Below are 27,932 nucleotides of genomic sequence, written 5' to 3' on the forward strand. Positions count from 1 at the left end.
AATTTTTTTTTTTTTTAACTCTTGTATTTTATTTTATTTTATTTTTTATTTTTGCTACATGGTTATGTAATTATTACTACTAGAATGTGTAACTACACAAATTAGTAAATTAAAGGAAAATGATTTAAGTTTGCTTTGTCCTGGAAACAGCCTCTCTGCCCCTCGGGTAGAGGTAAGGTCTGCGTACATATTACCCTCCCCAAACCCCACTTATGGAATTACACTGGGTTGTTGTTGTTGTTGTTGTTATTGTTGTTTGCTTTGTACTATTGAAAATTGAACAATTTTGTACTTTCTTATATTTTTTGTTTAATAATCATACTGTTATTATGATCAAATTAATATGATATTTAATTTCATTAATAACGGAGCAAATTCTCAATGCCCATTGTTTGCTTGATTTTCATTTTTTCTAAGCCAAAGAAAGAGTAAATAATCATGAAAAAGGTCTTTGGATATTGGAATTTGGAAGTTACTTTTCTTCCACGCAACATTTTTTTTATGAAATAATTAAAGGATGGTAAATGTTTCTTTTATCATATATAGAGGTTTGATGTTCGAGTCATGCGTATGAAATCACCTTGGTTGAGAACATTTTACCTTTTAATGTGGGATTTTTCGGCACAAATCTAAATTTAGTCCGGTCCCAATACGAACCTAATTTCTTAGTATGATGTCGCATTTGTTAATGCGCTTTATTCATCCTTACTTAAAAGTTTGAGGTTCGATGAGCATGAAATTTCTTTTGTTGATTTTTCGTATATATATACGAGATTTTAAACTTTTTTATATGGTTTGTCTAAGTTTTCATATTTACAAAAATGTACAAATTCAGTCATAATCTACAATTTATCTACAACTTAAATACAAGTTCTGTGTACAGAATTAGGTCAAAAACTATAATTTAAATATGATTTATTTACAACTTGTATACAATTATGTAAGTTGTAGATATTTTGTAACCGTTTCTACACTCGACATACAAAATATATAAAATGTGTTTATGTTTTTTTTTTGAGTTTCAATATGAAATTCCAACCAAAACCACCTCGAAACTTCACCAACACCCAATCCAAACAAAAAATAATTTTGCAAATTTCAATTTTCGAATTCAAAGCTTCTAAGCTTTCTAATAGCTATCAATGGAGCATGTTTATCTGCAAAAGTCGAATCGAAGAGGAGCAAAGAGAGAAATATCTATACGGATAAGAAAATAGATAAGAATGAAGCCTAAAATGGGTAAGATTGGAGTCTAATATATTATTTTGTATAAAAATAATAAATTGTATATGCTAATGTAATTAAGTAATAACCTTTCTATGGAGGGTAAATAAGTTTATAATATAGCATAGATAGATAAAAATCCCTTTTACCTCCCAATATGGGAGTTTTGGTGCAACTCTAGATTTAGTCAAGCCCCAATGCGAACCTAATTCCTTGGTATGATGTCGCCTTCGTTAGAGAACGCTTTATTCATTCTTAATTAAAGATCTGAGGTTCAAGCCATGAGTATTAAATAGCCTTTGTTGAGGAGTGTTTGGTGCAACTCTAGATTTAGTCAAGCCCCAATGCGAACCTAATTCCTTGGTATGATGTCGCCTTTGTTAGACAGCGCTTTGTTCATTCTTAATTAAAGGTCTGGGGTTCGAGCCTTGAGTATGAAATCGCCTTTGTCGAGGAGCATTTTACCTCCCACCGTGGGACTTTTCGGCGCAAATCTGAATTTAATCAAGCCCCAATGCTAACCTAATTCATTGGTATGATCGTTGCATTTGTTAGAGAGCGCTTTACCCCAATGTTGGACTTTGCGCAGATTGAAAACCACAAAAAAATTATATTAATATAATATCCTTATTACTATATGATTTTGAAAGCAATTCTTGTTCAGTTTCAACCACATTTAAGACTTTGCATCTCCGATATCCTTATTCAGTGCACAATTCATCAGCACTTCAGCCAAAGTAGCTTAAATGCAACAATGCCATAATGTTTATTTATTCACAAGAAGAACTTGATCTAAAATGCAGTCATTGGAGATTTACACCTATGCTGGCAGGCGAACCATCATTTGACCTTGTATGACACTGCAAATCAAAGAAAAAAAACATCTGTCAGATGAATAACATGTAACCGTCCATAAAAATAAGATTAGTAACTTAAACAAAAGGGCAAACTAGTATCAAATACTTTTATACTGTCAGTGTATACAAGTTAAATAATCGTCCTCAAATACATCAAAGTGTATGGACTCAAAGAAATAGTTGAATTACAAGGCTCACCTCTTCACATAATAATAACAGAAATCGGCCAAAACGAATGTTTGAACGACTTCGGCTAAAATGATCATTGGTATCCACAAGAAACCCCCTCCAGTCAAAGACAAATATGAACCTGCTGTATCATAGACCTGCATATGCATACACACCGAGACTTGAGACGAATTCAGAATTTTGAGTCACGAAATGTGATCGAAGGTGCCAACAAAGTATTAAGTTACATTTTTTTTCCACACACACACAGAGACATGTGAAAGCAATGAGTGCAGTTGCATCCGACTCAGGTTATAAGCTTTCGACTAACTCAGAACATGGGAAAATGAATAGACTGCAAGCTGTTTATGCAATACTTGTTTCCCGCAATATGTTTGAAATCCATTCTCAAGGGAAGAAAGGTTTTGTGAGAGTTAAAATTTGAACAGATTGCTGTGTTTAGTTCAAAAGTCATAATCTACAAGGTAAATCTTCCAAAACTAACCTTAATGATCCAATGAGCGCAACTGAAGAATCTTGAAACGCCCAATGCGAACACATAATGAGCTGTGAATGGCTCAATAATCTGAAATACAGCAATAGGAAATACTATTGGTACTTTATCGGGGGAAGAACACATGAACGAAGAGTATGTTTGGTCTGACGGAAGTTAAGTTTTATGGAAAATATTCTCTTTCTGATGTTTGGTTGGTGAGTGGAAAATATAATTCAGAAAAAATATTGGAGTAATGACAGATATGTACCTTGACGTTCTGCATCAAGCGAAGCTGAGGCAACACCGAAACGCCTTCTATATATGTAGCAAAAGCCCAAAGTATACTGATAATAAGATTATTTGTCCGCGGATGGATAAAGAAGGCTATCACGAAACAAGGTACTATCTGTGGAGAAATAGGCAATGATCCAAAAAGCAATGTCATGACTCTATGAAGGAATTTAACTTGCACATAAATCACTTCCAACGGATACTTCACATTTCACAACTATCTTGCATAAAAGCAGCTAGAGTAAAGTTATCGTGATCAAGGCAGTCGGGATCAGGGGCGAAGCTACGTGTAATGTTAAGTTAGCAATGTTAAGTTCATAGCCTGAACAAAGAACTGATGGAACTCTTATAGTGTTGTGTGCTACATCCTTGTCGACTACTGATCGACCAAAAATCTGTAACAAACTTCCATCCTGTCCTCGCTCACTACGCGACTGAATATTTTTTTATCACAATACTTTAGTCGACCACGCATAAATTCACCCTATATGATCAGAAGTGGCAACTTTGATAAATCCTGTAATTTTCAAGTTTGAATAGCCATAATATTTCCCAAATAGCTTAGCAGTTTTTGCTCTAATCATGAAGAGAAGACCTTATACTACAAGGGTTAGTTTGTGGATCAGATAATAATTGGGAAGACATCTCTCCCAAGCAGTGGCAGAGCCAAGAATTCTAACAAGGGGACTCAAAATAATCAAGATTGTCAAAGTGATTCAACAACTTACACATCTATAAAATTCCTTGTCCTTACCCTATTCACATAGTATAATTTTTCAACAAACGGATCCAAATGAAATGAAATTCATTCGGACTATGTAGTTTCGCCCCTGCTCCCAAGTTTAATATGTGTGGTGTTACACAAGGACATAATCCTACTTCTATTAGAAGCATATGTGCTAATAAGTACACGCGAAGCCAGAATTTGAAGTTTATGGTTCTAAACTATGTTACTCGGACTCTCCGAAAATGTCGCTGCGTGCGTGTCGGATCCTCCAAAAATAGTACATTTTTGGAAGATCCGACACAAGTGAGGTAGTATTTTGGAAAGTCAGCACAACATAGGTTCTGAACTTGCCACATAACTTACAAATCATTTTAGTACTGGGTTCGCAACTAAATATTTATACATATTTAATGATTTTTTCTAATAAAAATACAAAATCTAAGCAAATGTTACTAAGTTTGTCCTAACTCGCAGCTAATGCTCTAGCTTCGCTCCTGCTAATAAGTTTAGAAGCAATAAAGGGATTAACAGACAACCTGAGTTTTATTTCAACAACAAATATAAGAGAAAAAAGCCAAAGGGGGAGGTATTAACTACTTACCACAACATATTTCTTCATATTATCCAAATCAGCCATGTAGGATGACTTCAACTTGTACTTCATCATATACATAAGCCAGAATGTAGCCACAAGAGTGACAAGGTCTAGTAAAGTATGAATATCTCCTTCAACTTGAAGGCTGCAATATAATCTTACAAATAAAAATGTTGCTGTAAGCTGTTGAGTCTTCAATGAAAGGCCTAACCAAAGCAGCAGCACAAAAATGTTAGAAAAAGAAAATTAAACCTTCACCAATCAAACACCAGAAATTATTTCCAAGGAAAATCACTTCCATCGCACCAAACACAACCTTAAAAAAAGGACAGTCTGTTGCACTAATCTCCTATTATGCACAGGGACCGGAAAAGGACCGTGCCACGTCACTACTACAAAATCTAGTTTTAGCGATGGACAAATTCTATAGCTAAATAGAAAAATCCGTTTAGCGACAGATTATCAAGAAATTCTGCTAGCTACAGACAATTTAGGGACAGATTAGCGACGGCGTTAGTAGCTAATTCTAAATTTTTTTTGTAGTGCACAAAAGTCTGTTGTAGCACCAAACACAACCTTAAGGGAAGGAAATTCATGAGAAACTTTGTCTCATTATCTAACACTCTCTAAATTTAGAAACTATGTCAAATGGACTAAAAGAAAGGAAAAAAAAACATAAGCAAAGAAAGTCTTTTCCTATTTTTCCAGAAAAATATTTTTTGGTATTAGATAATAAGGCTGTAATGTGATCTCAGACTTTTATATCTAGACTGGAACTAGACTTAGAGCCCATTTGAATTGGCTTATTTTAAGTAGCTTTTAAGTCAAAATAGCTTTTAAGCCATAAGTTAGGATTTTTAACTTTTGACTTCTGGCTTGTTTTTGTCATTTTAGCTTAAAAACAAGTGCTTAAAAGCACTTTTTTTAACTTTATCCAAACACTACAAAATGACTTAAAAGCTATTTTGGCTTAAGAGCATTTAAATAAGCGAATCCAAACGGGCTCTTAAACGTATTTGGATCTTGCTTAAGTATTTGCACTTGCAATACCGAATTTGACTTTTCGGAATCCTTGCTCCTGGCTTATATTCACATAGGTCACTCATAAGAATCAAACCCTAAAACACGTGTAATTAAGAGAGCCATCATATCAGTGCCTCGGGGAAATGCCTACCATATGGGGGGGGGGGGGATGCTAGAGAAGAAAAGTTAAAAAAAAGGGACAAATTATAAGTATGTAGAAGTCTATACCAGAGCAAGTCTTGAGTGTGGACAACTTGTAAATCAAAACCAAGATACCAATGAAATGAGCAAATTCAGCTAAAACAAAGAAGTGGTTGTGTTCATGTATAAGGAGTTTGAGAGTAACAAGCAGTGTTAGCACTGTGAATACACCCAAGAATGTCTTCACTTTGTTCGACTGCTTTCGTACCCTTGAAAAAAGCTTCTGCAATGGCTTTTGGACTCCCTTCTGACCCATATTTCTCTGCTTTTCCTTCTCCTTCTCTAGTCAATATACACACACACACACACACACACACACACATATATATATATATATATATATATATATACATACATACATACATATTTGATTGGGCACGGAATTTAAGAAAAAAATTAGACTTTTGTAATTTGTGGTCCTAAACAAGTCCAAATGGGACCCAGAGTATTTGTGTGGTTATAAAAGCTTCTCATTAAGGGTAAAGTTGTAACTTTAAGCTAAATTGTTACCAAATTTAGAAATGGTTCATTCTTTTTGGAACGAACCAAAAAGGAAATAGGTTCACATAAACTGAAACAGAGCAACTATATATTATTAGTGTCAGTTTTAGATTGGGGTTGGGGGTAGTGTTAATGACCATAGTGAAAATCTAATGAGATTAAATTAGTACTCCCTCCGTTTCAATTTACATAGACACATTTAAAAGATTGACAGTTAAATTGTGTTAAGTTTGACCAATATTTTAAAATATTATAATTTTATCATATTGATATAAGAAAAATTGCAACGTATAATATTTTTTCTGTAATTTTTGAATATTTTAATTTTAATTTTAAAATACTAAATTGAACTAATCCAATTTAGCTTTAAATTTTAGTCAAATTGACTCTTGATAAGCAGAATATGTCATTTAAATTGAAACGGACGGAGTAATAGTTAAGAAATGACGAAGGGGAGACTTGGAGCAACGATAAAGTTGTCTCTGTGTGACCTATATGTTACAAGTTCGAATTGCCGAATCAATCACTAGCAATGGTGGAGCTAGAATTTTCGTTAAGCAGAATATGTCATTTAAATTGAAACGGATGGAGTAATAGTTAAGAAATGATGAAGGAGGAGACTTGGAGCAACGGTAAAGTTGTCTCTGTGTGACCTATATGTGACAAGTTTGAACCGTCGAACCAATCACTAACAGTGGTGGAGCCAGAAATTTCGTTAAGGAGTTTCAAAATATATAAAAGTAAACACACTAGGAAATTAAGGGGTGTTAATACATTATATAAATACCGAACCAATCACTAATAGTGGTGGAGCCAAAATTTTCGTTAAGAAGTGTCAAAATATATAAAAATAAACATACTAGGAAATTAAAGGGAGTTTAATACATTATATATATATATATATATATATATATATATATATACACACACACACACACACACACCTACCTAAGCTGTATATTTCCCTCGAAGGGGGTGTCATTTGACACCCGTTCCTGTAAGGTGACTCTGTCACTGATCACTGATACTGGCATCATGATAGGCTGCCTGCATTACACCCCTTAAAGTGTAACTTTTTCAATTCTTACGTAAATACGAGATGCTTTAATAAATATTAAACTTTAAACTTATTATTTTGGAAATATAAGTTTAAATCAATAAAATTTAAATCAATAAAATTTAAATCTTTAATCTACATCACCACATAAAAGACACCATTGTATTAAAAAACTAGAGTTGATAGTAGGGTCGCTGGTTGACGTAGCAACACCAAAGAGGAAGAGACACGTTGGAATTTGTTCATCACTTCCTTGAATTTGCCCTACATGCATAATTAACTTTGGTCCACTAGCTTATGCTCTCGTTCAGTGGCGGAGGCAAGATCTCCACGAAGGGGTTCAAAAAAGCTTATGCTCTCATTCAATGGCGGAGGCAGAATCTCCACGAAGGGAATTCAAAAAAAAATTGTATCTAATGGAAATTGAACTCATGACCCTACGGAGATTTTGAACCCCCTTGACCACTAAACTACTCTTTTGGATTGTATTAAGGGGGTTCAAAACTTAATATATAAAGGTAAAAAATAAATTTTGCCTTATATATACAGTATATTTTTTCGGCGAAGGGGGTTCGGATGAACCCCTTGCGCCCCTAAATCCGCCCATGCTCTCATTGCTTCTTCAATTATTGGCTACTAATATATATTTTTTCTCTTTCTTCCAAAGTCCTTTTCTCCAATAAATAGTGGATAAAGTTTGGATTTGGTAGTTGTGGTTACTTTCTCTTTTTTTAAAAATGGGAGTTTTCTTTATGTAAAAACTAGTCGTTCACCCGCGAGAATTATGTATTTTTAAGCTTTTATTTTCAATAATTATGTGAAAAATAAGAAAGTAAAAACTTATTCGCACTTAATATTTATACCAAACAATAAAAAGATACATAACACATATCTTAATTTATATTTTATAACTAACTCATAATTAATATATATATATATATATATATATATATATATATATATATATATATTATGCAAAGAGTAAATATAAGAATTGTTTATTTATAGGCCTCGTTCAACACGAGAACACCACTTTTTTTTTAGGAGAAAGTCAATTGGACCTGGAATTTTTTAATTTTAAAAATGGATATATTTAAATTAATTTTTATTTCTTGGCGAAAGTAAATCGGATCTGGTTGGTTTTCTTTAATAATGCGATCTGAATCTTCACATAGTCCAAAATATTCTTTTTCAGAAATCTTTTGTTAATGATCTTAAACAATTGTATTCCTCAAGTTAATTAAGTTGACAAAGTAATAATATTATAAACTAATACTACATCAAATAAAAAAGGCACATTGACAGAGAGGAGAAATATAAAATTTCTACTATCTTTTTAGTGGCATTAGTACTGTAATTTATTTTACTTGGATCAGTTGACTGGATTCTTTTCTTTCATACGATTTTATTTTTTTTCATTAAAATTATACTTTAGGAATGCGGTTTTTTTTTTCAAATTTTATGTGAATATAAAATACTTTATATATCGGACTGTCAATCTTATTTATTCATTAAAAAGCCGATTAAAATTATAGGCATTTCATGTAAAAGCCAAAAATTAAGGTTTAAAGTCCAGCATCGGAAAAAGATCATTTCGGAGTCTTCCTTAATTTTATAGTTGACCCGTTTTGGTTGGATCTCCGGGCCATGGGACGACTTAATTCAATGGGTTTGGACATTAATATAAAAGACCCTTGTGGTCCGACTCGACTCTTTTCCGAACCCCGTGCATAGCAGGAACTTTCGGGCACTGGACTGCCCTTTTTTGAGTTGCGAAATGAGGTCTTTATACAAATAGTCGGTTAGATTTAATATTTATTTTTTTAGTTAAGATTATAAATTATATATTGATTATATGAATTATACACATATTTTATATGAAATGTAAATAAATTTTATATTCGCCGGTTATTTTTCTCGATTATCTTATCCCTTGATTTTATATTACTACTTGTTGTTTCTTTTGTTTCGGGTTTCTTATTGCTTTGTTAGTTCATTGTTGTTATTGTTTTTGTTTTCATTATTCTCAACATGACTTCTTCACTGCTGGTTTCTTTCCAAATTTGCTTTGGAAATGCTTTTTTAAGTCGAAGGTCTATTGCAAACAACCTTTTTACCTTCATAAGGTATGTGTAAATTTTGCGTATACATTACTCATTCCAGGTCCCACATGAAGAAATACACGAGGTATATTATTGTTGTATTGTATACATTAACTATACACAATTATATACATATTACGTATGAATTATACATAAATGTACACCCAACAACTATTTTTAATTTAAGTAATTGAATAGACAACTGTTGAGGTTAATTTTTTTGGGGAATTAAGATCAACATATATTTTAAGATATATATATATATATATATATATATATATATATATATACATAGTGGACGGCGTGCTGAGAGAAAGGTAAATTTTCGGGAAGAGTTAATTTTCTGGATAAATATGACATTGTGATTGTATTGTAAGTTTGTAACAAAATGATACAAAAGTGACTTATTGCGTTTTTTTAATAATTTGAATAATCATTTAAGTAATTAACTCAATTATAACGTGAAATAACATTTTGATTAGGCGCATTTTTACTTGGTTATTAATTAATATTTATCATAAAAAATTATGTACAAGTATCTTATGACATAATTGTATAAATATTTATTATACTATCCACGAATAAAACGTAAACTCTTTCAATAATCGTCAATGTATAATACTTGTACGAACTTCATCTTAAAGAGCATTATTCTTGGATCAACAATATAACTATCCCATATCACTCCAACATATGATATTAATAACTAAAGGGACAATGCATAAAAAAAACTAAAATTATACCCGAAGTTGTTACGACACACCTTACTTTTGCGGGTCCTATTAACCCCTAATTTTTTTCGTAATTCTTTGCATTTTTATTGCTGATGTGGAGTATTGAGTGAGGACAACTTCTTCAAGTGCGTGAGAAAATTTTTTTTAAAAAAAAGGCTCTAACCTTATACGAAATGGCCACGTGTCAATTCAAAAGCTCTTCATCCCCCATTTTATCATCTATTTTCAAGAGCTCCAAATCTAATTTTTGGTATCAAAATCCAACAGAAAATCGGCTAAATCCGCACCAATCAAGCTCAAATATCAACTATAACTTTACAATAACATCATCATCATACCCCAGTGATCAATTTGGCCAACAATCAAGATTTTTGACAAACCCATTTTTTTGTTCTTTAAGCTTTTTCAAGGTTCAACAATGGTGGGTTCGAAATTCTTTTTTTCATTTTCGAATCTTATCTACAACTATGAATTTAGAATGAATTTAGCACTTGAATCTCAACTTTAAAACTTCAACGACGTCCGTATATGCTCAACACCTCTAATAATTTTTCAAGTTCATACAAAAATAATTGTCCTTTTTATTTTTTTAAATACAAAATAATATTTTCGTTACATTTCGAATTAAAAAGAAAAGAAAAAGGAAGAAAATGAAATAGATTTTTAAAAAATACGAAATTATATGTGGCAGCGCGTGTATTTCACTCACTTGCCAAATGTTTGGTTCTCTATGCCACGTCAGCACTTAGAATGACATTTATTCCACTTTAAAAAAGTTTAGGGTAATAGGACCCCCACAAAGATAAGACGTGTCGTAGCAACTTCGAATATAGTTCAGGGAGAATTTTATGCATTATCCTATAACTAAACTTTACTTACTATAATAATTATAAAGTTACTAAGCATTTTTATCACTCCATCAGCTTTTAAAGTATGCTGACTTTTCGCTTGGAAATAATACAATTACCGAACCATTCTTTTCATGATTTTCGAATAATTTCAAAGTTTATAGGGAATTTTTTTAAGTAGATTAAATTTATTAAAATGGTTTGACCACTTATTCATATTTTGGATGAAATGATGTAACTCTTTTTTTGGTTGACACATATGATAAGTATACCTATTTGTTGGTTTAAATAATATGGAACCTTTTGTAAATCAAACTTACCATATTGTTTTATCACTTAACAAATTCATCAAATGCAATTTGATTACACTAATCCACTAATTTATTATATGAATCTTATAATATGCTCCTAAAAATACTATATTCTACCGGACTCGCAAACTCATGATTGGATCTGCCATTGCACCTATTCAACATGGAATAATTATTTATCCAAATTAATTTTAACTCATACAAAAATATATATATTTTTTAAAAAAACATATCCCTCTAACTAACTTTATTCCAATAATCTAGTTTGAAATTTTCCACATTTGGTGACTCTCCAACACTATAAAATCCTACACAAACATATCAATTGAAACAAGAGAAAAGAGGTGAAAAAACTCTAAGAATGGGAATCTATCAAGTCATGAAAATTGTTGCCTCTTTGCTTTTGGTTTGGTTTTTGGGACTAGTGTTGTATGCATATAATGCACTAGTGACAAAACCAGAAAAACTTAGGTCTATTATGAGAAAACAAGGCATAAATGGCCCTTCACCTACCATTCTTTTTGGGAATACTTTGCAAATTATGAAATACAGAAAAAATGCAAAAAAGAAACCATATATGTATGGTCAAGTTCCTGCAAATCATAATTGTATCAATTCTGTCTTGCCTTTCATTGAGGAATGGCAGAAAAAATATGGTATGCATCAACCACCTTCCTTCTCTTTGCTTTTATTTTTTCTTTTCGCTTTGCGACTTAAATCATCGTGTTTGTACACTACTAGAAATTCGATCAAAACCGACCGATCGACTTCGGTCGGTTAAAAAAAGGGCCGAAAATCCGACCGAAAAACCTTTGCGCAAAAATACAGGAAACTATTTTTGCATCCAGCAAAATTATTTTTCAAGAAACCGACCAACTTTTGTCGGTTTTTATTCAAAATAAATAAAAATTAATATTCAAAAAATCGACCGACATCTGTCGGTTATTTTCGCGCGAAAATGCAATTAAAGAGTATAAACGAAATAAAAGACAGTCTTAAAACAAAATGCAGCAATAGTCTAGTGGTAGAATAGTATCCTGCCACAGTACATACCTCAGTTCGTTTTTCAGATGGTGCATTTTTTAATTACATAACTAAAAATACCGGCCGACTTCGGTCGATTTTTTCGGTAATTTTTTCTTCTTTTTTTTTTGAAATTTAATTGACCGACCGAAATCAGTCGGAAAATACCTAATGAAGTCGGTCGGTTGGCTCTACCGACCATATGATTATCGACCGCCATGAATCGATCGATTTTCAGTCGGTTTTTGCTGACGGTTTTGGCAATCGATTTCCCCCTTAAAGTAGCGACACACATATGATAGATACATGACATTTGTCTTTACAAACATAGTTATTATTAAATCATAGAAGTAGTTAATTAATACATATTTTTACCTTATTTTGTCACTTAACTATAATAAATTATTATGAGTTGGTATAAACAATCGGTGTGAATAAGTTTAATTGTATCCCTTTGTCGGAAAATTGCCAAGGGTCTATTGGAAACAATCTTTGTATTAGGGTAGGGGTAAGACAACGGACACACTAACCTCCTCAGACTCCACTTGTGGGATTACACTGAGTGTGTGATTTGTCGTTGTTGTCGAAAAATTATACTGTATAAATAGTGGGAAAGGTGGCCAAAACATTGATTTAGGTTGCTAGTATAAATATGTGGCATTCTTAGTATATTTTTTTTTTCTTTCTAAATTTGTGGAGTGTGTGCAGGAAAAGTATTCATGTTTTCTCTGGGAAATACACAAATATTAAATGTGACACAAGTGGACTTGATCAAAGAAACAACAATGTGCACATCACTAGATTGGGGGAAGCCAACTTATCAAGTGAAAGAGCGTGGTTCTTTACTTGGTACTGGCATTATCACAGCAAATGGAAATCATTGGGCATATCAAAGGAAAGTCATTGCACCTGAATTTTATATGGACAAGGTTAAGGTACAATATGTCCACTTTTTTCCTCTTTTTTGTTATTGTTTGGTTGGGGTGTGGGGTACCATATTTATTGTTGGGCCGATGGTTTATCGGAAATAGTTTTTCTATCTCTATGAGGTAAGAGTAAGATCTGCATACATATTATCCTCCCCAGACTATATTTATGGGATCAAACTGGGTTTGTTGTTGTTGTTGTTGGTTGGTTGGTTGGGGGAGGGGGGGTGGGGGGAGAATATTTATTAGGAACTTTACGTCAATAGTCAATCGGATTCATGGTCTATTTTTCTAGCAGGTATACATAAATTTTAATTTGACTATACACTATTATACATATATTAATATATGAATTATACATCTCCTATTCTAAATTTAAATGGTTAGGTGAGCAGCTATGTAGGTTAATACTTCTTAATTATTAGTTTTATAATTACATATTTATACATATTTAATAAATTTTCTAATATAATATTGAGACTAAGCAAAAATTATTGGATTAATCTAAACTCGTAGCTAATACTCTAACTCTCCCCCTGGTTGTATGGGGAACCGTCTTTGTTACGAGTGAAAATTATAATTATCAATGTAATTTAACCGATTATAACAGCTTGTTACTCTATGTATAAATTGTCATAATCAATAGTCGCGTGAATGAGTTTTGCATAAACTATAGAAGGTTATGTACTTATCTTAAATTTCATGTTACCAATTATATTGATTATGGATAATTTCCTTTACAATTTAATTTATGTACACTGATGACGTAATTTTTTTTATACATAATTACAGTATTTTAACCTGTTGTATCCTGCAACCTTGCTATAACAATTAATTTAACTTGATTATACAAAAAAAATTATACATTGTCAGTGCACATATATTAAACTCGTTGTTTACTACAATTACTCAAAAATCTGCTGCAGGGAATGACAAATTTAATTCAAGAATCTGCATTATCCCTCGTGAAATCATGGAAAAAGAAAATTGAAGCTGAAGGAGAAATTATTGACATCAAAATTGATCCATATTTAAGAAATTTCTCTGGTGATGTGATGTGAATATTTATTCTATTTATGTGTCATGTCCATCTTCAAGAACAATTACTACTAAGGACAAAATGAGAAAAAAATAATTAATTTTATCTTGAATTTCTAAAATAACAAATAATTTAAGATAACATTTTTAGAAATCACGACAAATAATTTGAGATAGAGGGAGTATTAAAGTTCTTGCTATTATTATTAGTAAGTCAGTCAGTAAATGCTAGTACTATTTTCTTGGAAAAATATTTTGTACTCTCCAACCAAAGACCGAAATGCATTTTCCAAAACATAAGTCATATTTCAAAAATATTTGAAAATAACGTCCATTATACCAAACACTCCCTTAATTATATACCGTGAGTAAAATTAAAATACTTTTTAATCCTATCAACATTACTTAAGTTGTGATAACAAGTTAGGTAACATTTTTACTAGTTTTGACCAGGGCAGATGTAGAGTAGTGGTGCCGAATTCATCTGAATCCATAATTTTCAATGTATACATAATTTATATGTAAAAAATTATTAAAATTGCAATAACTGATAGGTTTAAACCCATAATTTTAAAAGAATGATGGGTTTAACGCTAAGAGTCTTAAATGTTGAATCCATAAGTTTAAATCTTAGATCCTTCTATAATGAGTTTAGCGTTAACAGAGGCAGAGTTATGATTTCAAGTTTATGAGTTCGGAATTCTAGTCGTTTTAAGCTACTAGGTTCTAAATTAATAATTTATATATATTCATGAATTTTTTAAGACAAAGACAGGGTTCGAACCAAAGCTACTGGGTTCGGCTGAACCCGCTCGGGATACTCTAGCTCCGCCCCTGAGCTTTAAGAGTCTTAAATGTTAAACCCATAAAGTTTAAATCCTGAATCTGCTTCTGTTTATGACTTGATACTTATTGTATATCTGTATTACCTTGTATGTAACTTGATTGTATTTTTTATACCGTTTATAAAATTTGAATTGTCGGAAACAACATCTCTACCTTCACAAAGGTAAGGTCTGCATACACACTACCCTCCTCAGACCTCACTTGTGGGATTACACTGAATATATCGTTATTGTTGTTCATAAACTTGAACTCTTCTCAATACACTCTTGAAACTCATAGGTATTTACCAACAAAAAGCAATAGAGAAATGTGGGGATTAGAAAAGGAAACTCGCAAATTAATCTTGAAATTAGTGAAAGAAAGAAAGAAAACTGGATATGAGAAGGATCTGTTACAAACAATTCTTGAAGGGGCAGAAAATAGCAATTTAAATTCAGACGAAATTGATCAATTCATTGTGGATAATTGCAAGAATATTTATTTGGCTGGATTTGAGACAACTGCTGTTTCTGCAACTTGGTGTCTCATGTTATTAGCTGCATATCCCAATTGGCAAGAAAAAGTACGTGCTGAAGTTCAAGAAATTTGCAATGGTCAAATCCCAGATTCTGATATGATTCGACAGATGAAACTGGTAAATTTTACTCTCTCCGGTTCATATTATCTGTCTTTTAATTAATTACTATCCACATCCCAGAGTTAATTTCACGGGTAGTCGTCTAAATTTCAGTTTATTTCATTAGTCATACAACTATCTTTTTTTGTAATAAAAAAATAACTTAGTTATGCTTATATATATGTCACAGAAAATAAGAAAATGTCGGTAAATGCTACATTTGATGTTGGATGATTACATCAATCTCAGCATTCACATTTCTGCAACACTCATTTTGTGGATATGTTGAATTTTAGCCGCATATCCACTACCACATAATGTAGCTGAGCTTATAGCTATTCTTTAGAACTTATCTTTCGCTTTTGTCGGCATCCTTCTATTACATAATACCCTGTTAGCATTTTTTCATTTCACGCATCCGGTTTTAATCATTTGAGTAACATCTTCATTTATCATTCCAGCTCTTGAAGTAATATAATGAGCCTAAATATCTGAACTATTTGTATTTTGGCACCACAATTCCGTCAAGTCGCACCTTAATTTTACTCTTCTCATGCTAACTAAATTTGCGGTGCATGTACTCAGTCTTAATTCTACTTATCTTAAATACCTTACTCTCTAAAGTTTTTCTCCATCACTCAAGCTTTTGGTTGAAATCTTCTCTAGTTTCATCAATTAGCAAAAGATCATCAACAAATAGCGTACACCTCGTCTTGTACTTTATTGGTTAGCTCAAATATAACTAAAGTAAATAAGTAGGGGCTCAATGCAAAACCCTACTGTAGCCCCACTATTATGGGAAACTCCTTTATATATTCTACTATTGTTTTCACGCTAGTGACAACTCCTTCATATATGTTCTTTATGATATTTGTATATTTAATATGAATTTCTTTCTTCACTATCACCCGCCAAAGGACCCTCTGTGGTACTCTATTATATGCTTTCTCTATGTCAATAAATACCATGTGTAGATCTTTCTTCCTTTTACAATAAATTTTTATTAATCTACTTAGCAAGAATATAACTTCCGTTTTGGATCTACAGAGCATAAGCGCAATCTGATTATATGTCACTCTTGTCGTGTTCCTTACGCTCTATTGCTCTTTTTAAGAGTTTTATCGTATCATTCATGAGTTTAATGTCGTGATAGTTCATACAACTTAGAATATCTCCTTTGTTCTTAAAGATTAAAATCAAGGTACTCTTCCTCCATTCTTCGGGCATCCTACCACTTCTTAGTATGGCATTAAATAACTTGGTCAACCATTCTACTCCAACCTTTCCAAGACACTTCTAAACCTCTATAGAGACACCATCTGGACCATAAACCTTTCTAACCTTCATATTTTTCATGGTATCTTTTACTTTTATAGCCTAATTCTACGGGTATAGCTAAAGTTTCTACCATACATAGACGTCTGGAGGTCTAAAATGCTATCCTCTTGGTTTGAGTAGAACAATTGATCAAAATATCCTTTCCATCTCTCTTTGATCTTGTTATCTCCTGTCAACACTTGTTGCCTCTCTTCTTTATTGGTCGTGCTAGTTTAAACAATTGTTTTTCCCTTCTTTTTCTTCTTCTAGATTTTGGTACAAGCCATCTAGAGCTTTCCCTCGGGCTTTACTAATCGTCTTCTTAGCTTCTTTTTTAGCTCTCTTATATTCTTCAAAGGCTTCTCCATCTTTTGCTTTTCGCAACTCCCTATAATATTTTCTTTTAGCATTAATAATTCTTTGTACCTCCTCATTCCACCATCAAGAATCCTGTGGCCGAGGTCCTGGACCTCAAGCACTTTCTTTGCAACTTCTTTAACGCAACCTGGCATTTTCTAGTCGGTATAATAATTATACATTAATTATAGGCAGTTATATACATATTACACATACTATACATCCGCAAGCTATTTTTAGTTTAAGCGGTTGCGTGAGCGACTATTTAGGTTAATTCTTTGAGTTTTAACATTATTTTTTATTTTGATTTGCAGTTGACGATGGTGATTAATGAATCATTAAGGCTTTACTCAACTGTGCCAATACTAGCTAGGGAGGCATTTAAGGATATGAAATTTGGAAATGTGAAAATTCCAAAGGGTATGAATGTTTGGACAATGGTAGTGGCATTACACACTGATCCAGAAATTTGGGGACAAGATAGCTATGAATTTAATCCAGAAAGATTTGCAAATGGAATATCAAATTCTTGCAAAGTTCCACATGTTTTTATGCCTTTTGGAATTGGTCCTAGAGTTTGTGCTGGACAACCTTTGGCTTTGGCTGAGTTGAAAATATTGATCTCCCTTATTGTGTCTAACTTCACATTTAGGCTTTCACCAAGTTATGTTCACTCCCCTAAACTTGGTATTGTCATTGAGCCTCAATATGGAGTTGATATTTCACTCAAGAAGTTAGAAACAACGCGTTAATCGCTACAGAAATATCATGACATGGTCAAGAAGGAACGGTAGAACCTCGTATATAGTGAAATAAGAGGGAACTTGATTTACTTTTGGGAGATAGTGCATCAAGCTGTTCACAAGCCGTTTTCTTTTATTCTCTATATATCTCTCTATCTTGATTGAGATCTTTGAATCCTAAAACTGCTATTTATAGAATGCTTATATGAAGGATAATTGATATGGATAAATTTTTAGATTCTCCCATAGCAATATTTGAAAAATCTTGTTATTAATACTTTGCAAAATTGATGTATGCTCTCCATCTACAAAGCAATTAAGAGGTACTATTACTTTTGAACACATAAATATTTACTTGCTTTATAGAGTATCGACAATGATCTTCCAGAAGAAGCTTCTCTACCTGTACAAGGTATGAGTAGGGTGTGCATATACACTACCTACCCGGACCTCAGTAATGGAAATATACTAGGTATGATGTTGTTGTTGACAAGGATATAATGCCATTCAATAAAATAAGAGATGAAAAATCTATGTGCATTTATACACCGAAGGGTGCGGTCTACCTGTCACTTAAAATGGGTGAAACCATAGTTCAAATCCTAAAAGGACAAAAAATATTAGGTGATTTTTTTCTATCTGCCTAAGTCTCGGGTGCAGAGTTGCTCGATACCTGTATTGGCGAGACATTGAAGATATCCGGCTTACCAAAGTCTTGCACTTTGCCATACCCCATATGATCGAGCATAAACTAGTGTGAGTCTCTGTTTAGGAGGAAGAGATCATCTCTGCAACTGTAAATAAGAGGAGACTAAGAATTTTAAGGAAGGTAAGCATCCAAGTGTCCCAAGTATCTGTCAATGGTTATTCACCAAGAAAAGTACAATATGCAGGAGAGTCGGTTTAAAAACAAAAAGGCTTCGAGCCTAACTCAACCTCAAAAGCTAGCTCGTGTGGATTGCTAAGATTATGTAACGCTTCTCCTCTCCTCACACGCCTAAAATTGGATATCTACATTAGGTAAACCAAGAATAGGAATGAGTCTGACTCTCATACCATGTAAAGACAATGAACATTGAAACTAACTCAACCTAAAAAACTCGCTCATGAGGTGATGATTGTCTAAGACCGTATAAAAAGACAATAACCCATTCTCTCAACCAATATAAGACACTTAATAGGCTCTTCGGACTTCGATTTTCTTTTTGTTTTACATGGGCAAGTTAACTCTTTAAAAGTAAGTCCGTGAGGTGATGCCAAGATTATCTAAAGAAACTCATTCTTTCAACCAATGTGGGACACTTAACGCCTGCCCTCTCCTCGCACGACCAAGACTGGATATCTACATTAGGTAAACCAAGAACAGATACGAGTTTGACTCTCATATCATGTAAAGAAAATGGACATTGAGACTAACTCAACCTCAAAAGCTCGCTCATGAGGTGATGATTGTCTAAATCCATATAAGAAGGTAACAACTCGTTCCCTCAATCAATGTAACACACTTAACAGGATAAGATTGGTTAAGCTTTAACATTTCTTTATCACATCCTTCCTTCTTTCTTTCTTTTTGTTGGTCAGTTGTATTACAGGTCTGATTCTCTACTTTCACCAAGTCAATCTTTTACATGGAATTCTGAGAGTTCCACTAGATGAACTTGGATAGCTCAACACAGTGGCATTGTATTACATGCTATTGCTTATTTTTCTTCAGGAAAGTCGCAAATATCGACTCAAATTCAACCAAGTTTCCCTGTCTTAGGAACTTTTCTGGGTTGGTGAGAGATAAAAACCAACAACAATTCTTAAGTAAAATCAACAGACTCCAGATTTTTCAACTTTTTCTCCTCAGTTCAGAAGCAGTTTTTCTCCTAAACAGACAGCCATTTGATTTTAACATCTAGTACAGTATAAGAACAGAAGGGGAGCCTTGGCGTAACTGGTAAAGTTGCTGCCATGTGACTAGGAGGTCACGGGTTTAAGTTGTGAAAACAGTCTCTTGCAGAAATGCAGGGTAAGACTGCGTACAATAGACCCTTGTGGTCCGGCCCTTCCCCGAACCCCGCACATAGCGGGAGCTTAGTGCACCGGGCTGCCCTTTTTACAATATAAGAACAATATAAAACCATAAAAATAACTGAGGAACCAAGAAAAGGATTCTTACTTCACATCAAAAACTATCAGGAAAACCCAATACTGGAAATACCTTAATATAGACATAAATGTAAATCAAGGATAATGCTAGGTCATTACCGATTTTTTACATTTATGTTCACAATGAATTTTCACGCTAAGTAACAATGCTCAATATTCTTCATTTATTTCCTGAATCTTGTAAGGCGGGGTTCAAAAGCTACAGAAATTAGGCATTTATCGTACAATTCTTCAGATGAGCTACAAACATCTTCACCTACAGCCTACATTTGTGTTTCCCCCACCGTCTCTTTACATAACTTCTCAAACTAATGAACAACTTCTCAAACTAACTGTTCATCGCCAGACCAACAAACACTACTGCCGAGTTTAATTTGTGGATGACATCCGACAATCATACCTTTGATGTTTGAGATCCGGGGGGCAAGAAAGGCTCCCACCAACCCGATTCATACTTCGGGTATGGTGCTGTCCATTTTTCTGGCTTTTCAAACTCAAGATTTACAGGAGTACATGCCAAAGCTTCTTCTGTACTGTCAGCCTCAAAGCTCTCTTGTAAAACTCTATCTAACCTCAATTTCATGAATCTGCAAGTTCCAAAAAAACAAATCAGGAGAAATATAGAAAAGCAGCAAATTTTGTCCTCCTACCGATGTTGCGCGGATTTTCCAAAATGATGTCGCACCCGTATCGGATCCTCCAAAAATACAAACTTTTGAAGGGTCCGATACGCATCTGGCGACATTTTCGGAGAGTCCAAGCAATATGGCCGTCTACTATACAAAATATCTTAATTTTACTATCTGTTATACTTTGGGGTTATTCATACCCTTGACGTCTGCAAATAATCTCGTATGCCCTTGATTTTAATAACGCTCCAGCATGGATTGGGTGGATTCTACGTGTCAAGATGTTTCCGTTAGGATCAAGGGCAAATATGAGACAAATTGCTAACTACAAGGATATGAACAACCTCAAAGTATAATGGAGCGTAAAATTAAGATACGATATACTCCCTCTGTCACAATTTATGTGGACCAGGTATAAATTGGGATGGAGGGTATAGCAGAGAATTATTTTTTGACCCCTTCCTGTGATTATAACTTGCTTATTAAAGACAGATTTTCTGCAATCTTTTGATGATCCAGACGGACTGGAAAATGGAGTCATTAGTGTCTCAAAATATTTAAAGATGAGTGCCCCTTACGTGATCCACGGGCCATTTGTTGAAACAAGAGCTACAGCGGGTCTCTTCAGTCTCTTGGTAATGTTAGGGAATTTATCCAAGAACTTGGGCTCAATCACAAGCCAAAAATCCTGTTCTTTGTCGCGCTCTCCGAAAAGGCGAAGACGCTCAAACAATTGCTCCTGGAAATGCTCCTCTTCGTCCAGCATAAATTTGGCATTTGCAACAAGAAAATAGTACTTCTTCCTTTCTGTCTCTTGCTGTATATGCAACAGAAACCAGCATTAAAATTCCGGACACTAAAACTAAAGGAAATGGCCTAAGGAAACTCAACCTATCATTGTATAACTGAAATATGCAAAGGCAAATGTAGACATAAAATGGAGGATATTTTTGCTAGAAGTCTTGGTCAAATAGGGAGTTATCTAAATTTTTGTCTTTTCCTTTTCACAGGAATAACCCGTGCTAGATTACCAAGCACAAATACTCATCAGCAAAAGCGAGCAGGACTAGAAAAGAACAAACACTGCTCGTCTTTTTATCAGTACAGTGTCTTCAGGGAACCAGTGGCGGAGCCACATTGACTTAAGCGGGATCCATTGAATCCTCTTTGCCAGAAAGATACATTGTGCAAAGGAGAACTCTTTTTCTGATTGTACATATATTGATTGTTGAATCCCATTAACACAAGGGAAGTTTCTATTGTAGTGACAAAGAGGGTTCAAAAATGTTTTAGGTCATCGGCTCAACTCTCCACTGTGACATTTTATCATTTGAATCCCCTTGTCTACAGTCCTGTCTCCACCCCCGGGGCACCATTATCCATATTGTCGAACTAAGAAAGCTCAGTTTTAATCAGAAAGGGGGAGCTAATGAAAAGGGTAAAAACATCAGTGCAACTGAGCAATTGTACATGAGGCCAAAATAATCCTAAAATTCATTGAATTCCTACATGTATAGAAAGGATACTTTTTGATCTTTCCTTTTGGCAGCCATTTGTGCATACCAAAGTATCTTCTTTGGTGCTTATTAATCTATAAATTTGCATTACCTTCTCAAAAATATCAGTACAAGCGAGCAATTGACAGCTTTACAAAGTGGCCAAAAGAAAAAGGTCAATGTAGAATTTCCTTCATTTACTGTATACTATATAAGAATTGATTCGGACATAATTTAACTACAATATTTTTTTTCCAACTATATAGCTCGAGCCAGAGGCAGTAGGTACGCGCATCCCCTGCCTCAACTATACAAGCTGGCTCGAACCAATGGTGGAACCAGGAATTTATAGAAGGGGATTCCAAAAAATACTACAATGTCTAAGCACTTGTGATCTAAAACAATTTTTGAACCCCCTTTGTTACTACACAAGATGTTTTTCCTTATGTCAAGGGAATTCAACAATTTCTATATAACCAAAAAAATTCGCTTTCTTTCTCTATTTGCATAGTATAATTTTTTGACGAAGGGACTTCAATTGAATCCCCTTATTCCTAGCTAACTCAGCTTGTCGCCGCAACACCAATGTTATAAAAAAAATTATTGACTTCTACATTCATGTAAATAAAGACTGTACACTCCATCTTTTCATAAAAATATTGGACATGAATGGCATTCTAAAGAAACCATTTTTGTAACAAACTAACAACAGAGAGCATGTCAACCAATTTCCTATTTTCCCCACAATTCCAAAGTTAAAGCTTACATTACGGTCAATAAAGTGGGTTGAGAACAATAAAGTCCCGGGTTCAAATCACAACGAAGGCAAAAACACTAGGCGATCTTTTTCAAGAAGTCCAAACCTTGGTGGAAAAATTTACCTGGTACCTATGCTAGTGGGAGTTAGCTGGTACAGAGCCAAAGCTATGTATGGCCAAAGATGGCCAACTGAATACCCTCCGCCAAAAAATTATACTACTATCTATAGGATAAAATATTACTTGTTAGCATAGCCCCCGGGCAAAGGGGGTTCAAAATTCAAACACTTATTAAATTTTCTGGCTTCACCACTGAGCAGTTACCCTGTGGAATTAGCCGAGTGTGCACAAGTTGGCCCGAACAATACAGGCATCTAAAGAAAAAGTTAAAACTTAAATTCTTGAAAATACAAAAAAAAAAAAAGGAAAAAGCAAAACCTTTTCAGCAGGATCAGAGGAATCAACAGCAGCAACAGCACTCTTCATATTTCTGCTTCCACTGAAGCCCTTGAGAACAGTATTGGGTAATGTCAAGAATTGCTGGGACTGAGTACCATGTAAAAGCAGAGAAGGTTTATGAGAATAATGGGTCGGCAAATTCACTACCGAACTGCATAATGAACCAAGATTCAGTGCTGTTGAAGCTGACATTGTTAACCAAGAATCACTATGTTAAGGTTTTGCTCTCTGTGTAATGGAAAGTGCCAGGTGGGAAAATACACCAACATTATCTAACCCCCTTATCTTACTTATTTTTTAAAATCAAATTAAACCCCTCCAATTTACATATTTTATAACATTTAGCCCTTAGCTTACAATTGGTTACCACTTTGTATTTTATTTTTACTTCAAATGATACTTTATATACCGTTAAAAACATAATTAAGTAAATAAAAGTTTGCTCCCTCTAACAGTTTAAGCTTTTAGAAGAGATGATCGCACTCTTCAATATGGTATCGGAGCAGGCAGAGGTCCTGGATTCGAGTCTCGCCCTACCCAATATTAAAAAGAATTTCCACGTGCTTGACTCATCAAAAAAGATCAAGCTCGCACGTGAGGGGACGTGTTGAAGACATAATTAAGTAAATTAAAGTGTGCTCTCTCTAATAGATTAAGTTTTTAGATGATATGGCCATAGACGTCAACATATACACTGTGATAATTGAACTTTTGTTCAATCATTATTGGTAAATTTTGATTTTGATCTTTGTAATAACATATTTAATCCTCAAGTAACTAAAACGTGTATTTTTTGGTGCCTTTATATGAGAAATATATAGTTATATACTATTATTTAAAATATGTTACTATTAGATAAAAAGTAATAATAGAACTTTAACACAATATATTGGTAAAGTGGTATAGCGCTTGATAATTCGTTATGTTTGCGAAGATAGTAAAATGATCAAAAGCACACATATTAATTTGTTGACAGGAAAATGTGTTTAATTATCAATTACAATGATCAAAATCAGAATTTATCGATATTTAAGGGACTAAAAGTGTAAAGTTTTGTTATATATAATCATTTTTAGTCCTGAGTATTCTACTATACTTCACCCAATTTTTCGGTAAATACTTACCCGCATCGGGTATTTACGTCTAACCAAACAATTAATAGAATCAACAATTAAGGTGAAAATGCATACCACTGAACTATGGTTAAGCATTTTTTTTCCGTAATAACTATTAAGATTACCATTGCCAATAATAAAACAGTAAACTAAGAACAAGTTGGGTGCTTAGGTCTCCAACAAAAAACTAATTACATAATCTCTGAATTAAAAAAAAACTACACCCATGAGCTTTCTTGGATGACTCCTTCTTGAATTGTCTCCAATATCTGATTTCCATCCATTTTAAGCTCTGCATCACTCCAAGGGGTGACTTCGAGCAACGGTAAAGTTATTTTCGTACGACCTATATATCATGGGTTCGAGCCATGGAATCAGCCATAAGAATAGGTTACCTACACAGGAATGCGGACCTTTTCGGACCCTGCGTAAATGCCTCCTGATAGACAAACCAATCCAGTAATGTGAAAACAACATGAATGTATTTCTTAGTTCCCTATCAAAACTTTAAAGCCCACTAAATTTTACGAGCTTATGCAATGGTGACAGGAATTTCACCGAGGATGTTCACGATTTAATATATGTGTAAAAAGTATTATTTGATTTATATGCAGTCTAATTTTTCGGCAAAAGTTTTTGACTGACCACCCTTGAGCCTATGTGGTTCCGCGCGCCATTGAGCTGATGATGCAGTAGGCATTTCATCATTGGTAGAAGAAGAAACGTTAAGTCTAGACTAGCATTTTATAAAATAAAAAAAAAAGATATGAGTTATTAAGTGGGCGTTTGGACATAAGAATTGTAAATTTTCAACAACAAAAAAGTGAGAATTTTTTTTAAGTGAAAATGACATTTGAAAATTAAAGTGTGTGTTTGGACATGAATATAATTTTGGGTTGTTTTTGAAGTTTTATGAGATATCTGAGTGAAAATTTTGAAAAACAGCTTTTTGGAGTTTTTCAAATTTTCGAAAAATTTCAAAATTCATCTTCAAGTGAAAATTGAAAATTTTATGGCCAAGCACTGATTTCGAAAAAAAAAAAAGTGATTTTTTTCCGAAAATAAATGAAAAAATTCTTATGTCCAACACTTATTTTTGTACACTGTCACTCATTCTAGATAAAAACTGAATAATAATCTCAAATAACCACACATCTCACAGAAGTTCACACTAGAGTTTCTGTCACCTGTACAAAATACAGAGACAAGAGATTGAAGAAAGAAGAAAATACCCAGTACAGTAGCAGGAGTTTGTATGCCAAGAAATGGGACAATATATACTAAACAACTAAGACTAGAGATGGGAAACGGTGCGGGGCGCAGGTTCTACCTTAACCCGCAAAATTTCAACCCGCCTTGCCCCGTATTGCATTTTCACTCACATCCGCCCCCTCGTTACTCGCCCCGCCCCGCAAAATTTTCCTCTTTTTTTTTTCTTTCTAATTTGTCTTATTTTTATTTTTGTTTTTTCGATTATGTTTATATGTTATTGCTAATGTAAAAGTTTCCATCAGTGGCAAACCAAGGAAGTCATATTTTGAATAGCCATAACTAGGGAATAACTATAAATCCTACTGAATGCTATTAGTATGTCATTCTAATATATAATTCACATTGTACAATGTAATGAGATCATATACCTGAACATAGCTTAAAACAAATTAACTATTTAGTTAAAAGTGAGACTTTGGAGCAGTAAATAAAATATAAAACAAGCTCTTCTTCCAAGTGATGCAATTAGCAGAAGCATTCATATATATATTTACAATCAACTGAATAGACGTCTATTGGGGAGGTGATCAGGCAGGACATGGCACGACTTAGGATTTCTGAGGACATGGCCCTTGACAGGGAATTGTGGAGGTCAAGCATTAACGTTGTAGGGTAGAGGGTAGTTTGTGAATATTACTACAACGCACTAGAGTGAGATTAGCCATTTAGGAGTTAGTCTTAGGATGGTACTGATCAGCTACTGATGTAGGGCTGTATCTGTTGGATATTAGTATACCTTACATTCTTTTCTCCATCCTTTTCGCATTTCCTATATTTCTTATATTGTTGTTATTTTTTTTTATTTTATGTTATTTATTATGAGTCTATTGATAGTACTAATATATTGTTTCTTGTTGCTCTCTTGAGCCGAGGGTCTCCTGGAAACAGCCTCTCTGCCCCTCGGGGTAGGGGTAAGGTCTGCATACATATTACCCTCCCCAGACCCCACTTATGGGATTACACTGGGATGTTGTTGTTGTTGTTGAATAGACGTCTACTATGAATCAATTTAAAAAACTAAATGAGACTACAATGATCCAATTCGTACAAGAACGGAATTATAAGTCCAAACCTGGAAAACAAATATTTCTTGGTTGAATATTAGTGATCGATAGCTGAAAAGTTGTACTTACTTGAAAATTTTAAATCTTAACCCGCACCCACAAAAACAGAATTTGTTTTTAAGTCCAAAGTTCAGGAGAATATTAATTTTTTCATCCTCAAAGACACCAAAGAGAACGAACATCAAAAGCATCAGATACGAACTTAGTATCACTGTATCAGAAAAGTCTTCTTCACAATTGATACTTAAACATGAACCAAGAGGTTTCGGGTTAGAGTCCTGGGAATGGAGAAACCCCTGGTAAAGAACAAAACCCCTTAAATGGGCCATATACGCGTGCGAATCTGAATTAGTCGAGTCTTTAAATTGCGAATACCAAATGGTTATTTCTCCAATTAAGAGTGCAATAACATTTGATTTCTACAATAAAGAAGACGGGGAAATAATCAACGTAATAACAACAACAACAACAACCCAGTGTAATCCCACAAGTGGGGTCTGGGGAGGGTAATATGTACGCAGACCTTACCTCTACCCCGAGGGGCAGAGAGGCTGTTTCCAGGAGACCCTCGGCTCAAAGAGGCAACAAGAGACACTATATTAGTACTATCAATAGACTCATAATAAAACAACATAAAGTACCATAAAATCCATAACATAACATAAATACCATAAAAAACAAAGTAACAGCAATATAAGAGATATAGGAAATACGAGAAAGATGTAAGGTATTAATACACAGAAGATAAAGCCCATCATCAGTAGTTGATCAATAGCATCCTAAGACTAATTCCTAACTGGCTAGTCTCACTCTAGTGCGCTGTAAAAAAGACATCACAATTTCCCTAACCTACAACCTTAATGCTCGATCTCCACAATTCCATGTTTAGGGTCATGTCCTCAGTAACCCTAAGTCGCGCCATATCCTGCCTGATCACCTCTCCCCAATACTTCTTAGGTCTCCCCTACCTCTCCTCGTACCCAC

At 33.9% G+C, this 27,932-nt stretch overlaps 3 protein-coding genes across 3 annotated transcripts; 1 reads left to right on the top strand and 2 right to left on the bottom strand.

Moving 5' to 3' along the window:
* Positions 1–1,817: 1,817 nt before the first annotated feature.
* Positions 1,818–5,888, bottom strand: LOC107764858 (uncharacterized). Its single transcript, XM_075249186.1, has 6 exons — positions 5,610–5,888; positions 4,365–4,564; positions 3,014–3,151; positions 2,755–2,835; positions 2,280–2,407; positions 1,818–2,084 (listed from the first exon to the last, which is right to left on the bottom strand). Exons 1-6 carry the CDS (start codon positions 5,836–5,838, stop codon positions 2,045–2,047), a joined length of 816 nt encoding a protein of 271 aa, XP_075105287.1. The 5' UTR covers positions 5,839–5,888; the 3' UTR covers positions 1,818–2,044.
* Positions 5,889–11,496: 5,608 nt separating this feature from the next.
* On the top strand, positions 11,497–18,240 carry LOC107762004 (cytochrome P450 714C2-like). Its single transcript, XM_075242414.1, has 6 exons — positions 11,497–11,791; positions 12,867–13,093; positions 14,011–14,141; positions 14,589–14,593; positions 15,163–15,602; positions 17,573–18,240. Exons 1-6 carry the CDS (start codon positions 11,497–11,499, stop codon positions 18,008–18,010), a joined length of 1,536 nt encoding a protein of 511 aa, XP_075098515.1. The 3' UTR covers positions 18,011–18,240.
* A 2,043-nt stretch (positions 18,241–20,283) lies between these two features.
* LOC107818370 (protein YCF54, chloroplastic-like) lies at positions 20,284–23,759 on the bottom strand. Its single transcript, XM_016644377.2, has 3 exons — positions 23,477–23,759; positions 21,363–21,601; positions 20,284–20,742 (listed from the first exon to the last, which is right to left on the bottom strand). Exons 1-3 carry the CDS (start codon positions 23,687–23,689, stop codon positions 20,550–20,552), a joined length of 645 nt encoding a protein of 214 aa, XP_016499863.2. The 5' UTR covers positions 23,690–23,759; the 3' UTR covers positions 20,284–20,549.
* Between the last annotated feature and the right edge of the window lie 4,173 nt (positions 23,760–27,932).

The sequence above is a fragment of the Nicotiana tabacum genome, chromosome 3, assembly GCF_000715075.1.
Source record: "Nicotiana tabacum cultivar K326 chromosome 3, ASM71507v2, whole genome shotgun sequence".
Classification (NCBI taxonomy): Eukaryota; Viridiplantae; Streptophyta; class Magnoliopsida; order Solanales; family Solanaceae; genus Nicotiana; species Nicotiana tabacum.

Excerpts from the sequence above, each read along its gene's own strand:
- LOC107764858 (XM_075249186.1), bottom strand. The coding sequence starts at position 5,838 with ATGGGTCAGAAGGGAGTCCAAAAGCCATTGCAGAAGCTTTTTTCAAGG. Across the intron at positions 2,836-3,013 it reads GCTTGATGCAGAACGTCAAG|ATTATTGAGCCATTCACAGC; the intron begins GTACATATCTGT and ends GCTGTATTTCAG. Across the intron at positions 2,085-2,279 it reads TGTTATTATTATGTGAAGAG|TGTCATACAAGGTCAAATGA; the intron begins GTGAGCCTTGTA and ends TTTGATTTGCAG.
- LOC107762004 (XM_075242414.1), top strand. The coding sequence starts at position 11,497 with ATGGGAATCTATCAAGTCATGAAAATTGTTGCCTCTTTGCTTTTGGTT. Across the intron at positions 11,792-12,866 it reads GGAATGGCAGAAAAAATATG|GAAAAGTATTCATGTTTTCT; the intron begins GTATGCATCAAC and ends GAGTGTGTGCAG. Across the intron at positions 13,094-14,010 it reads TTTATATGGACAAGGTTAAG|GGAATGACAAATTTAATTCA; the intron begins GTACAATATGTC and ends AATCTGCTGCAG.
- LOC107818370 (XM_016644377.2), bottom strand. The coding sequence starts at position 23,689 with ATGTCAGCTTCAACAGCACTGAATCTTGGTTCATTATGCAGTTCGGTA. Across the intron at positions 21,602-23,476 it reads CCTCTGATCCTGCTGAAAAG|CAAGAGACAGAAAGGAAGAA; the intron begins GTTTTGCTTTTT and ends TTGCATATACAG. Across the intron at positions 20,743-21,362 it reads ACAAATGGCCCGTGGATCAC|ATTCATGAAATTGAGGTTAG; the intron begins GTAAGGGGCACT and ends TGGAACTTGCAG.